We start from the raw sequence: 14,338 nt of genomic DNA, 5'->3' as shown, positions 1-14,338 counted from the left end.
CCACGGACCCAGCCGCACCGCGGCATGTGGGATCTTCCCGGACCGGGGCACGAACCCGCGTCCCCTGCGTCGGCAGGCGGACTCTCAACCACTGCGCCACCAGGGAAGCCCGAGAATTTTTTAAATTTAAGAAGAGAAAATACTTTTATAGAGCAACATAACTTGCATGAATAATTCATCTTTCATAGACGTCACTGTCATTCTAGAAAAAAACACTATATATATATATATTTTTTGCACTTAAAGACAATGATAGACTGTGAACTTGTCAAATTTTCAGTTATATTAAGAGGAGATGATGTGCTAAGTGAAGTAAGTCAGAACGAGGAAGACAAATGATATCAAATGATACCATATGATATCCCTTATATGTGGGATCTAAAATATGACACAGATGAACTTATCGATGAAACAGAAACAGACTCACAGGCATAGAGAACAGACTTGTGGCTGCCAAGGGGGAGGTGTGGTGGGGGAGGGAATGGGAGTTTAGGATGAGCAGATGCAAATCATTATATCTCTATATGGATAAACAACATGGTCCTACTGTGTAGCACAGGGAACCATATTCAATGGTTTTCTATATGGTTTTCCTGTGATAAACCATAATGGAAAAGAATATGAAAAAGAATGTATATATATATATAACTGAATCACTTTGCTGTACAGTGGAAATTAACACATTGTCAACCAACTATACTTAAATAAAATAAATTAAAAATAAAAAAGAAGCTAGAAAAAAAGAGGGAGATGATGATACATCACAAAAATAAGAAATGTCATGGCATGAGTTAATAAAATAACTTGCCTGAAATAAATCACAGAGTGTTTAGAGTAAATCTATCTACCCAACAGCTGGCTAAACCCATTAAATCAATTTCACAAGGCTGTTCTAAGTTAAATTCATTTACATCAGAGAAATCTGAATGTAATACCTGAGACTGTGCATTAATATTGGCTCCTTCCTTAACGAGAACTTTGACAACTTCTGCTTGTCCAGCCAAAGATGCAATGTGAAGAGCAGTATTTCCTTTCTGTTTTGGAGAAACAAAATGGAAAATGTTGGAGGCTTCCAAATTTTGTAGAAATCAAAATGTACAGGTATTTTCAATTTTGCTGATGATTTGAAGTGGTTAAAACTTGTCATTCTATCAAGATTGCAGACCACCTTGGGAAAAGATAATTTTTACCATCAAAACATTGGCCATCCCATACAGTGTCCTCCTTTTTCTATCCCGCACAATTCCAGTTTAGTGTTAAGAACATGAAAAGACTGAGCTCTTAATGAATCAAATAATCTGGGATGTGTGTACGTGCGTGTCTGTGTGTGTGCGTGTGTGTGTGTGTGTGTGTGTGTGTGTGTGTGAGAGAGACAATATTACCATTCACGTTATTACAACAAAAGAGTCCTACCCCAAGATAATATAAACTAAAAAAAAAAAGTTTATCTGAACCATTGAATTTATTTCACCTTGCAGAGAAACCTAGGAATTTTCAGTGGTAGAGAAACTGACAATTCACAGTTGTATTTCGAGTCACTGGAGCACACGGTTGTTCAAAATATTTTGGGAATAAAATAATAAATTTCACATCAACTATACAACGTTACCAATAATTTCTACCATTTGCTACGTCAAAATTTATCATCAACAGTACCAAACAAAAATGAAAAATAATTTAAACCTATCATGAAAAGAAAATATAGGCTAAGAGACTGAAAGATGCCTATCATCGGATTAAAACAAATAACAAAAAGAAGAATAAAAACCAAGCAAATCTATACATTCAAAGCCATAAATTTTGGACACTAGTTCTCTTTTTGCCACCTACTCACTGTGGGCCTTTATCCACTCGTACTATTTTGAAGACTTAGTTGCCTTCTCTTTAAATGAGGAGACTTAATGAGATATTTTTCTGGAGCTAAAATTCTACAATTGTAATCTGCGATTAAAAATGAACCTATATTTTAAAACATCAACAGAGTTTAAAGGAAAGGAAACAAACGATAATAAACAGTTAAGCAAGAAAGAGTGATTGGTTTAATGAATATATTAATATGAGCAACTCAGGGGAAGCAAATAATTTGATATACATTCAAACTGACATTCTTAAATGTTTGTTTAACATTTATCTCATGTTGTCAAGAGAAATGTTAATAAAAATGTTTATTCTCTCTTTAAATTAAGCAATTTCTTGCAAAGCAAACTTATATTTTAACATCTTTGGAACTGCCAAAGAGTTCTTTGTTTGTTTTCGTTTTAAAATTTCCACTAGAACTGCTGTACACTATACTGTGAGCAGGGTCAGTCTACATTTTGGCAATTATGTATGAGATGTTGGAAACCCAGGTTAACTGGCCATATCCCTAATTTACTCCAGGGCTCTTTCTGTCTATCCTTGATTAGACTAATGACCCGGCCGGGGGTTTGAGTGCCTGCCACCTCTCTCTGCATCTCCCACGACCAAACTGTCACACTGCAGCCCTGGTCAAATGGCGTGATTCTGATTGGCTACTGTTTTTTTTCCAAATTAAAATTTCACCTTCTAAAGATAAAGGTTTGTCACCACTGATATTTTTTTAAAACACCTGTTGTTTCTGAAATGATCCCCCAAAGACAAGGTTCAAATATATTTAACCAAAAGAAGTATCAACAAGGAAGTAACAGGTTGTAGTATACCAAGCACCTTGTACATTCCTTTAAAAATGAGTCAAATTTCTTTACAAACACACGCTACAGTGACAAAATCTAATTTTACCCTAATAATTCAATCCATGATCCCAAAATCCCTTTTCCATTAGAGTATAAAGGATCTGTATATTCTCTTACCAAGTTAAATGAATACATTAAAAGATATAACAATTTAATGAAAGCATGAAAATTATTTGTTCATTTCCATTGAGAAGTTTACTACATCAACTATTTTAAAAAATGAATTAACCTTGGGAAAATAGGTGCTTTTGTCTACAGAGGATTATATTAGTCTAGTCTCTCTGTGAATCAAAGGAAAAAAGATAGAATACTAGAAACTAGAGATACAGAATTCTTCAGTCTCTGATAAGTCCCTAAACGAAACCATTCAAACTCTGCAAAGTTTAATGGACAGAGTTTCAATTTCAGTTCTGCATTGTTAAGAATCTTTGGTGTTCCAGCAAACCTCTGAAATGTATAACCCGGGAAGAGAAGCTTTAAATTATTTCCTCTTTTCCACGGAAATAAATCCTACTAGCATAAACATTACCTTAGTGGCAGAATCCACAGCGGACCCTCTTCCCAGTAGCTCGTGAACCAGCCCCACATGGCCTTCCTTGGCAGCCAGATGGAGAGCGTTGAGTCCATTCTGAGAAGAGAAACAAACAAGGCCTCAGAAGTGGAGTAATGATGAGGCAGACAGTGGCTGATCTTATGCAAGTGTATAGCCCAGAAGATGGACAGACTCTGATCCCCTCATTTTCTCTTTCTTTTTGCATTAGCTTGAAGCTATTAATTTCAGAGGGACTAATTTCCAGTGATTTTGATTCAGAGAGGCAAAGAGGTAAATATTCATTAGAAATGTGGATCTGCAACTTCATTTCAACAAACTTTCTTTTTAGACTAAGAAATATCTAAATACTTTCCCAATGAGGAAAGAAAAAGAGCAACTCTGTATCATTTGTTGTGCCAGCCAGAAATAAAATTCTGTATAGTTTCTAGAACATAAAGAGCTTTAAATAAATCTTACTTTTTTAACAAATGGGAGAGAAATGTCCTCTTCATAAAAAGTAATTACAGTGTCATAGGACAAATTCTAAGGTAACACAACTTTGTAAGGACAACATTGTACTTAAAAAAACATTTAGCACTATGTCACTAATTTGTCTTGAGGGTTTTTTTCAAAAATTTATCTTATAATCTATGATAGTACTGTCATATCTGTTCCCATCTATCTAAATTCCTGAAAAATTCATTAGTCACCATAGCACTGAAAAAATTCTTTGAAAATTTCACTAAATATGGTATCTACATATATTATACTGACAAAGTTTGAAAGCAGATCTTGTCATATATATAGGAAGAACCAAATACAAGTACAAATTGCTTCATGGCAAATTTCCTATTTGTGGTCACTGTATATCTTATACTTAATGATTTTCTTCTGAAAAGTATTCAGGCTTTTATATGTGACTCAAAAATAAAGTAATATTTGTTTTTCTTCTTTGTAAAACATGGTCCTGGTTTGTCACCAACATTCAGCTTTGAGTAGCTGACAAAGTTGTATTCAGTACTATTAATACATTCATGTCATAGTTTCCATATATTTACTGGCACAAAATGATAAGAATTAAATTTATTATTATCATTTATTAAATTAAAATTTGAAATTTATGATTATGTATATTCCTAGAAAATTTAACAAATGAATTGACAATATACTAAAAACCTGAAAAATATGAAGTTTTATGACCCCTGGATTCTACTAGTATGCAAATGCTGTTAATGGTGTTGACTGTACACAAATGATTCCGCAAAGAAAATTAATTTTCACTCCCTTTACCAGACCAAGGAAAGCATTATATTTTAAAGTTGTTTTCTGAGTTAATTACTCAACGCCCAGTCTCCTTGGCAACAGGAAGTATTTGATTTAAACAGAGGTAATCTATTTCACGAACAGTAAACTCATTCTAACAAATAAGGAAGGGAAAGCAGTATGTCCATTGGGTAGGAATTTTTAAGGAGCTAACTAAGCCTGATGATAGTTAAGAGCCTTTAACTTTCCCGATCTCTTTTTACTTTATATATTCTTCAGCATGACATTTATTGATTTTCCTAAGTTGTTTACAGGAAGAAATCTTTTACTCTGTATCATGAGCCATTGCTTAAATGTTTTGGAGAGTGGATCCATTCTTTCAGTCTGTAAGAATCAAATGTTCCAATCCTTGGGAATTGTTGAAATAGCCTAGCAAACTAATATTTAAATAATTTTGCATTTTAAGATGTTTCTTTTTTTTTAAGATGTTTCTTGTAAGAAGTTGCCTTTCCTTTTCCTCAATTCCTACCCTAGACTGGCTTGAAAACGACCTCAACAGTGCATTCTGAATGTAACTTTCTATGAAATTTAAAATAGAAAGGTTTGAGAATTAAGACTTTTTAAAGGTGTAAATTTTTATTTGATTACATGAGTGACCAACTTTCTGAAGGTTAGAGAATTTGCGATACTCTTCTCAGTCTCCCCTCTGGGAGATATTACTCCTGTCACTACAGCATCAGCTCAGCTGAAAGCTTTAACTTGCCGTAGACCACACTGTTAGAACACTAAACTTACTATGTTCATGTTTCAATAAATATTGACAAAAACTTTTTAAAAAGTTAACAAAGGTAACAAGACACCATCTCAAATAGAATATAGTTGACACAATCTAAAAACGTATGAAGTTCAAATATATATTTAACTTAAACAATTTCAGGAGACATTATTCTAAGGAGGACTCCAATGCCAAACTATTTCTCTTAGTTTACTCCAGACTTTTCTTTTCTTGAATTCAAAATGTAGTCAACCTCATTTTCACACACACAAAAACACAAACAGAAAACATTTAAATCTGCAGAACAGGATAGAACATTTTCTCAATAATTGGCCAGCTTTCTTCTCAATTAATTACAAGGCTGGGATCTAAATTAAAAGAATTTTATGAGGCCAAAGTACCTTTTTGGGGGGACACAAAGATCCTACTACAAATCACTGCAATAGAGTTGCAATTTATTTAAAAAGTCATTAAGAATATGATTAAAATTTTTTATATGAGGGAATAGTTCAGAAACGAAACCATCTATAATGTGTAAATCGCATTCAGGATATACATGTGTCTTCAAGATTTCTGTAACACTAATACTACCGAAACTAGAGTGATTATAAAGACACAGATGATCATAGGTGAAATTCTAATTATAAATGTTGTAAATTCTTAAGCTGCCTTCTTTTAAAATACAGTCAAATTGGGACCGCTATCATATCGTTGAATTCATGTCCTTCAGCTGTAGGAAACAGAAGACAAGCAACTTTCTTTAATGTTTTGGTTTTAGAATCTCTAACTCAAAATATATTTAATTAGCAATTGAATATGTTGGGTAATTGTTATCAGAAAAAGCAACTCAGCAGCAACTGGACTTAACACCAAAATGTTTGATCTTGTGAATATGAGCTAACATATAAATTAATCATGTTTAAAATGGAAAGTGATAAATAAACCTATTTAATAATACAGCTCAGCTAACTCTTTGAGAATGTATTTTGTAGTTAACCCATTTGGGTGAGTCCCTCAGGTCATGCTTCTAAAAACCAAATTTCCCATAGGAGCTACGCTAACACTCTTTAGCTTTCCACAGTCAATTACCAATACTGGCCCACATTCCAAAGGATGTTTTGTTGTTAGATATTTTTCACTTTGTTGGATGTGGGGTGGGAAGGAGGTAGACATGCAAAACTGGTCAGACTTTTTGTATTTGGGTTCAAATACAGGGCAGGTCTTAGTATTTTCCCAGTAATGCCTCCCACACATATGGTATTTGAGGCACATAGGTCCTTTTTTATATCAAAACAGAAGATATTGTCACTTTCTGCATTTATTAGAACACTCATGATGAGCTTACTGAGCTCTGGCCAAAAAGTGTTCTGAGGCAAACTCATATTTAACAGAAACATTAACTATTCATTCTCCTAGATTAATATCAGAGTAGACATTCAGTGAGATCACCAAAAAGCAACATACCCGGGGCATGTTATCTCTATTCTCTACAGAAATGGCTTCACGAAATCATAAAATGTTACTACGAATTTGATTTTTACATAAGGCAGATAGAAGCAATGTCCATTTGAGCAATATTTATGTCCTTGTGTCTATTTTAGATGGGTTATCTTGATGAACTATTGTTGAGTTCAATAACAGGAAAAATTTTAGTAATAGGAAAAGTCACTATGCTTATTCTCACTAATCTTTAATTTACGAAAATTGCATAATTCAATGTGTTTGTCTTTTTTCACTAGTTTACAGAAAACACAGAATAAATTCAGTATCCATTGGAATTAAGTAACACACGTCCTTATTCCTCTCGTCTTTTTACTTGGTTTTGCTTTTGTCTTGTTTAGTTTCATTTTTAATAATATCAGAATTACAGTATACGAGTGTGTATATATTGAATATATGTTGTGCCACCAATACTTCATGGCAAAAAAAATTGTCAGTGATTTTGTATCTCAAAACAGCACTACGCCAAGTGCTATTCTCACTTAGTTTGATGTATTCCCTACCTGATAGGATTTATAGACAGCAATTATACTTTGATAGACAGAGTTGCTGATTCTAATTAGCTACTCAGTGACTCAAAATACTGACCAACACTTTGGAAAAAACTTAGAAAATTTTAAATGATTCAAAAAACAAAATTTTAAGAGAAAAATTCAAGAATTAATTAAATCTGAAAAATAGTAGGCTAAGTAGTGAGTTAATATCCTCAGTATGTTTGAGAATAAAATCATTGGTATTATAATTCTGTTGAAGCAAAGCTGGAGGAAAATAAATAAATTCACAGTAAGAAGAATTTAGATGAGCACTGGAAGAACAACCTTATCACCGAGTTAAAGAATATTGGAAATATTTCTTTTTAAGGTTTTAAAAGTTTAAATATTTCTCATTTGTATGTGATTGACTGAATGTGGGGATTTTAGTCCTTTTTCTTTCTTCCCTTACTTTTTATCTTTTAATCCTTCTTCTTCCACTACTACTTTTTTTTTTTTTTTTTCTTTTTGAGACAGTGTGGTCAACTGCAGGAATAACATGGTGATGGGAATGATAAAAAATGCAATCTTCTCCTTGTTCCACTACTAAACAGAAGTGTGAATTTGGGCAAATCACTTAACCTCTCTGTGGTCTAATGGTCTTATCTACAAATAATATTTATAATGATGACAATGAAAAACAATGATGACGACGGTAAAGAAATAAACATTCATGAGCACCAGTTATGTGCCCATCACTGCTTTAGCCTTTTTCAGGGGGTCGGGGCAGGGATGAACGTGTAAATTTATTGAAACTGGTTTTGGGGAGGATGGGTGAGTGGATAGTTATGGGTTTTCCAAAAAGAACTGTGGGTAGCAGCCAGCGCCCAGGCAAGAGGGAGCGGGTGCTCAGCCACAGACCCTATCTCAGTCCCAATTTCTTCTGCTGCTTCTTGCACTCAAGGCCCAGGTTCCGGGCCTTCCACGTGCTATTGCGCAGCTTGGTGGGGCGCGAGCCTACGTACTTCGCATTCATCTCAACGCACGGAGCGCACATAGTTGCTGGGGTCCTTAAAACTGAAGAAGCTATAGCCCATGATCTTGCCAGTGCGCTTGTCACAGATCCCCTTAGCCTTAAAGAAGCATGGGAAGGGGAAGGGGCTAAAGGTGAGTTCCAAGATGGCATCTCCATTTCATTGCCCAGATTCCCACAGAAGATTCGGAAACCATCTGCATACCACTCCAGCAGGCTGGGGTCCTCCCAGATGCTCCCAGCTGCTGGTGCGAATGCTGCATCAATTTCTCTGGCTTTCCTGTCTTCTTGTCCTCACGCAGGGACTCTGGGATCTAGAGGGTCACAAGGCCAGGGCGAGGGGGCAGGGGCCAGGAGCTAAGGAATGTGCTCTGGAGGCAGTAAACCTGGCACACTACTTCCAGCAGGAGGGGCAGGGGCTCAGGCAAATCCATGGTCAGGGCCAGTGGTAGGTGGCCAGGGCCCAAAGACCAGGACCAGCTGGGGTGCTTCCTGCCCTCACAGTCACCAGCACCCTAGCCTCCTCCAGCCCAGGTGCTGCCACCACCACTGTCTCTTCCTTCTCTTCCAGAATCAACCCCAGGCTGACGCCCAGCTCTCAGTATGCTGCTGGCTCTTCTAGGAGAGGCCTCAGAGCAGCCATGGAACCCAGGGAAGGGCTTCAGGACCCCGAGCCATTGGTGACAGCATTAGAGGTGGTCCGGGGGGGGGTCCAGGCAGAAAAGGGGGCCCACGAGGGCCTGGTGAGGGGGCAGCAGGGCCATGGGGTGAGGACTGCCTGCTGCAGAGTAAAGAGCAGAATGTGCTCTCTGTAGCATGTGGGGGACTAGTGCTGGATACAGGAGAGGAGCCCTCTGTGGTGGGTGCCACAGCTGTTCATGGCAGGAACAGGGCTTCTGCAGCCTTTGGACTGTCCAGTTGAATCCAATCATGGGGGCCAAATGCACCTGGAAAGGGGGTACACCACAAAGGGAGGGTCACCCACCATGGGAGGAACCACTGTGGCCACAGTGGCTGCCCAGGCCTGGAGAGTCTGTTGGACCTGCTGGTATGCTGGTCGCTATCATGGGGCAGGCACAGGAGCTGCTGGGAACTGCATCGCTTCTACCACGGGGACTGTGGGCCCTGGGGTACAGCAGGCATAGCAGTTGGGATTCTGGTTACCGGAGCCCCCGAACTTCCTGCTCAAACAGGGCCGTCTCTGCCTCCATCTCTTCCAAGCTTTCCTTGCTGCCCTTGCCCGGGTGCTGGCACCAGGGCCCAGGACCACAGGTCCTCCTGCACCTGGGAATGGCAGGGCTGGCCCGCCACCTGCTATCACTACTGTGGCAGCATCCTGAATGGGGACCAACCAAAGCAGGCTACTACCGATAAGTCTTTGATATTGGCTTTAGGTAAGTTAACGTGGATAAAAGAATATGAACTTGAGCTGTTTGAAACAATCAAGAAATATTCATTGAGCTGGCTGATTGTGAGCAAAATACTGATTGGGCTTATAGATCTGCGAGTCCCAGGCAAGATACCACTTTGATCTACAATTTTTGGAATAATTCTATTTCTATATAATATCATTAAAATGACTAAATATACCATGTAGTTTAAAAATAAGATCTTAAGGCTACTTTGAAACAACCATGTGCACATTAATCAACCTTAAAGGACAGAGTTATCTTTTTTGTTTAGCACTTCTATTAAATTTTTATAAAGCAATATTATAACATTTTGTTTATAATCACATTTTGCAATATGCTCTATTCTCCATTTCTCTTGATGATTCTATGAGATATTTTGCCCGTTGACTGCTTTTCTGTGATCATATAAAACTAGTGGATGGGGCTTCCCTGGTGGCGCAGTGGTTGAGAATCCGCCTGCCGATGCAGGGGACACGGGTTCGTGCCCGGGTCCGGGAGGATCCCATATGCCGCGGAGCGGCTAGGCCCGTGAGCCATGGCCGCTGAGCCTGCGCGTCTGGAGCCTGTGCTCCGCAACGGGAGAGGCCATGACAGTGAGAGGCCCGCATACCACAAAAAAAAAAAAAAAAAAAACTAGTGGATGAAACCCCAGGTAGAACCAATAAAAATTTTATAGAACCATTTGAGCATTGGTTACATTTCTGGCACATACGGAAAATGTATAGATTAGTCCATTTTTAAAAGTTGAGGAACAGATTCAAGAAGATACAGCTAAACATACATGAAACTTAAATGCTTGCAACAAAATCCATTAAACTGTTTTGGATCTTAGGACAAATCTGTAATTAATATAAACTTATCAGTTAATCAACAAGCATTTGCTAGTTACCCACCAAGTACTCAGCTCTAGGTGCTAGGTTCTAAGGGAGGACCAGTGACATAGTTTCTGTCCCCAGAGAGCCCCCCAAATATCTATTATTAAACAATTGAAAATCACCTCTGTGCTAGCATATACTCATCCATGATTTTTTTCAAATCTTTGGCTATTCTACTTTGCAAATCTTACATGTTGAATTAAGGGTCCTCCAGTCTGTCAGAAAAGTACAACTAACTTAATATATAACTTCCTTAATAACACTAAAATTTAAATATTTGAAAGGAGACAATTGCAAATATGAGTTATTGAAAATATTAAAGGAAATTTAAAATATTAAATATTAATAGAGAAGAGAAAGTGAAATTTGTTCCCTAACCTCCACTCCACCCCCACTCATAATGGGGCTCCTGTGTCAGAGATGCCCTAAATGAGGAGCTCTTTTCAAGAGGAACTACATGCCCACATACAGAGATACAAATAATTATGAAATGCTGTTTATAGTTTCACTCTGCCATTACCATAAATGACACTGGTGAAAGGAATCATCTTTATAATGGGAGGAAAAAAATCAAACTCAAAATGAAAACGACCTGTTTACATATTCCCAATCCATTTCCCACTCAGTATACTCATCCATAATCTATCTGCACCTTTCCCACCTCTTTCATGGTGGCTGCTCTAAACTAAGAGTACTCACTATGATGGAATTAAGAATGTATTTAGTTTTCATGAAGATGGGGAAAAGCAAAGCACGTGTCATCTTTTGTCAGTTGAACTGATCTTACTGTGTCTTTGATGTCCAAAGATTTCTGATTTAATATATAAATCAAACTATGGATGACCCAAGAGGAAACTTGTTTTATAAGTGAGTTATTCTCAAATCCTAGAGGCTTTCTTTTTAATTCCCAAATGATGAATATTTAATGAGGATTTGCTAAGTCTTCATCAGTTTAAAAATATTTACAATGAGGCTTGAAATTTGGTGGCTCATTGGTCATTTCATAGGGAAAAGGCTTAGAATAAGAGTGCTTCAAAGATACGACTTTATATAGTCTATTTCTGGATCTCCATTTCAACCATAGTGGAAACCCCTCTAGCGCTCCTGGCTGGTAGCTCCCTTTTTGGCCATTGGTCTTTTCCCCTGTCTAAGCCCATCAAATGTTTCAATCATACAATCCCGCGAATACGGAGAATGACATTAAATATGATGGTGAGTTAGCCTGGGAGAAGAAAGAGTTATGAAAATTCTTCAAAATCTAACTAGGACCAAGAAGGATGAAAGATTATGAGAGCTGAGAAATAAGTATGTAATGAATGAAAGAGAAGCTTAATGACATGGATATCATTATTACATTTTATATTTTACATATCACATTATTATATTTTATAGATGAAGATACTAAAATTCTCAGAAGCCAAGTGATTTGCCTCAAAGATCCTTACCACCAAGAAGAGGAAGAGCAAAAATTCAAACTTAGATCTGATTTCCAAACTCATGCTTTCAAAAAAGCTAAAGTAATTAAGCTCCACACCAGTGTTTCAAACTGTAGGTCATCATGCACAAGTACGTCATAAAATCTGTTTAAGGGATTGCCAATCAGTGTATTTCAAAACATGAAGTAGAGCAAAGAAAAACAGAGTGCATTGTGGATGGCAAGTGTTGATTTTGTTTTTGAGGGGTTTTTTTGGTGAAAATTTACATACACATACATGTGTACACGTCTGCATGTGCGTGTGCCTGTGGTGTGCACCTCTGTGTGTGTGCATGTGCACACGTGCTTCTCTAGATTACAAAAAAAAAAAAAAAAAAAAAACTAAGGAAGTTTAGGCAAGACCCAAGACATGAGGGCATCTTGGGGAAACAAGATGTTGTTTCAGACCAAATAAGTAAAAAAGCTGATGCTCACAAAGAGCATTCTAAGAGACGAATGGTTTTTATGACATGCTTATTTGAATTTTATGAAACCAGTAATTTTCATTTTAGATGAGTGCTGTGATGCAAATAAGATGAATAACATTGGGACAAACAAGAATTCTTCCTTTTGAAAATACGAGCAGAATCATGGTTAAACCACATCCACATCTGGAGTTCCAAGAGAGAGTGTGGAATAGTGGAGAACACACATGTTAGAGTTCCTATTCTGTCTCTCCATTACTAGCAATATAATTTAGTTTCTTCACTAGTAGAAGGGGAAGTTTCCACTCTGCCTTCTACAGATAGTTATTTAAAAGAGAATATAGAAGGGTGCCTTCAAGATGCTGAAGGAGTAAGATGTGGAGATCACTTTCCTCCCCATAAATATATCAGAAATACATCTACATGTGGAACAACTCCTACAGAACACCCACTGAACGCTGGCAGAAGACCTCAGACCTCCCAAAAGGCAAGAAACTCCCCCACGTACCTGGGTAGGGCAAAAGAAAAAAGAAAAAATAGACACTAAACAATAGGGACGGGACCTGCACCTCTGGGAGGGAGCTGTGAAGGAGGAAAGGTTTCCACACAGTAGGAAGCCCCTTCGTGGGCAGAGGCTGCGGGTGGCGGAGGGGGGGAGAAGCTTCGGAGCCACGGAGGAGAGCGCAGCCACACGGGTAGGGAGGGCCAAGTGGAGAGATTTCCGCACGGAGGATCGGTGCCGACCGGCACTCACCAGCCCGAGAGGCTTGTCTGCTCACCCGCCGGGGCGGGCGGGGGCTGGGAGCTGAGCCTCGGGCTTCGGAGGTAGGATCCCAGGGAGAGGACTGGGGTTGGCGGCGTGAACACAGCCTGAAGGGGTTAGTGCGCCACAGCGGGCCGGGAGGGAGTCCGGGAAAAGGGCTGGAGCTGCCGAAGAGGCAAGAGACCATTGTTTCAGGGTGTGTGAGGAGAGGGGATTCAGAGCACAGCCTAAACGAGCTCCAGAGACGGGTGCGAGCCACAGCTACCACCGAGGACCCCAGAGACGGGCATGAAACGCTAAGGTTGCTGCTGCCACCACCAAGAAGCCTGTGTGCGAGCACAGGTCACTCTCCACACCTCCCCTCCCGGGGTCCTGTGATCCAGGGACAACTTCCCCGGGAGAACACACGGAGCGCCTCAGGCTGGAGCAACGTCACGCTGGCCTCTGCCGCCGCAGGCTCGCCCTGCATCCGTACCCCTCCCTCCCCTGGGCCTGAGTGAGCCAGAGCCCCCGAATCAGCTGCTCCTTTAACCCCGTCCTGTCTGAGCGAAGAACAGACGCCCTCAGGCGACCTACACGCAGAGGCGGGTCCAAATCCAAAGCTGAACCCCGGGAGCTGTGTGAACAAAGAAGAGAAAGGGAAATCTCTCCCAGCAGCCTCAGGAGCAGCGGATTAAATCTCCACACTCAACTTGATGTACCTTGTATCTGTGGAATACCTGAATAGACGACGAATCATCCCAAAATTGAGGCGGTGGACTTTGGGAGCATCTGTAGACTTTGTGTTTGCTTTCTGCATCTAGTTTGTTTCTCATTTTATGTTTATCTTAGTTTAGTATTTAGAGCTTGTTATGATTGGTAGATTTGTTTATTGATTTGGTTGCTCTCTTCCTTTTTAAATTATATATATATATATATAAATACATTTTTTTTTCCTTTTTCTCTCTTTCTGAGTGTGTTTGTGCATGCTTCTTTGGGTGATTTTGTCTGTATAGCTTTGCTTTTGCCATTTGTCCTAGGGTTCTGATTGTCCGTTTTTTGGTTTGTTTGGTTTTTTGTTTTTAGTATAGTTTTTAGAGCTTGTTATCATTGGTGGATTTGTTTT

General features: G+C 38.9%; 1 protein-coding gene and 1 pseudogene across 30 annotated transcripts in view; both read right to left on the bottom strand.

Moving 5' to 3' along the window:
• ANK2 (ankyrin 2) overlaps positions 1-14,338 on the bottom strand; it is a 689,964-nt gene that overhangs the window by 178,919 nt on the left and 496,707 nt on the right. For all 30 annotated transcript variants that reach the window (XM_055086193.1, XM_055086182.1, XM_055086196.1 and 27 more), the window contains exons 3-4: positions 3,241-3,339; positions 936-1,034 (exon numbers count right to left, since the gene is read on the bottom strand). In XM_055086193.1, coding sequence (XP_054942168.1) covers positions 936-1,034; positions 3,241-3,339 — 198 coding nt within the window. The remainder of the gene's footprint in view (positions 1-935; positions 1,035-3,240; positions 3,340-14,338) is intronic.
• LOC102983271 (RNA-binding protein 42-like) overlaps positions 7,975-14,338 on the bottom strand; it is a 12,721-nt pseudogene continuing 6,357 nt past the window's right edge.

This window comes from Physeter macrocephalus, chromosome 7 (genome assembly GCF_002837175.3).
Source record: "Physeter macrocephalus isolate SW-GA chromosome 7, ASM283717v5, whole genome shotgun sequence".
In the NCBI taxonomy this organism is placed as follows: Eukaryota; Metazoa; Chordata; class Mammalia; order Artiodactyla; family Physeteridae; genus Physeter; species Physeter macrocephalus.
Note: the sequence above shows the minus strand (reverse complement) of the source record. Positions and strands in the feature narration are given on the sequence as shown.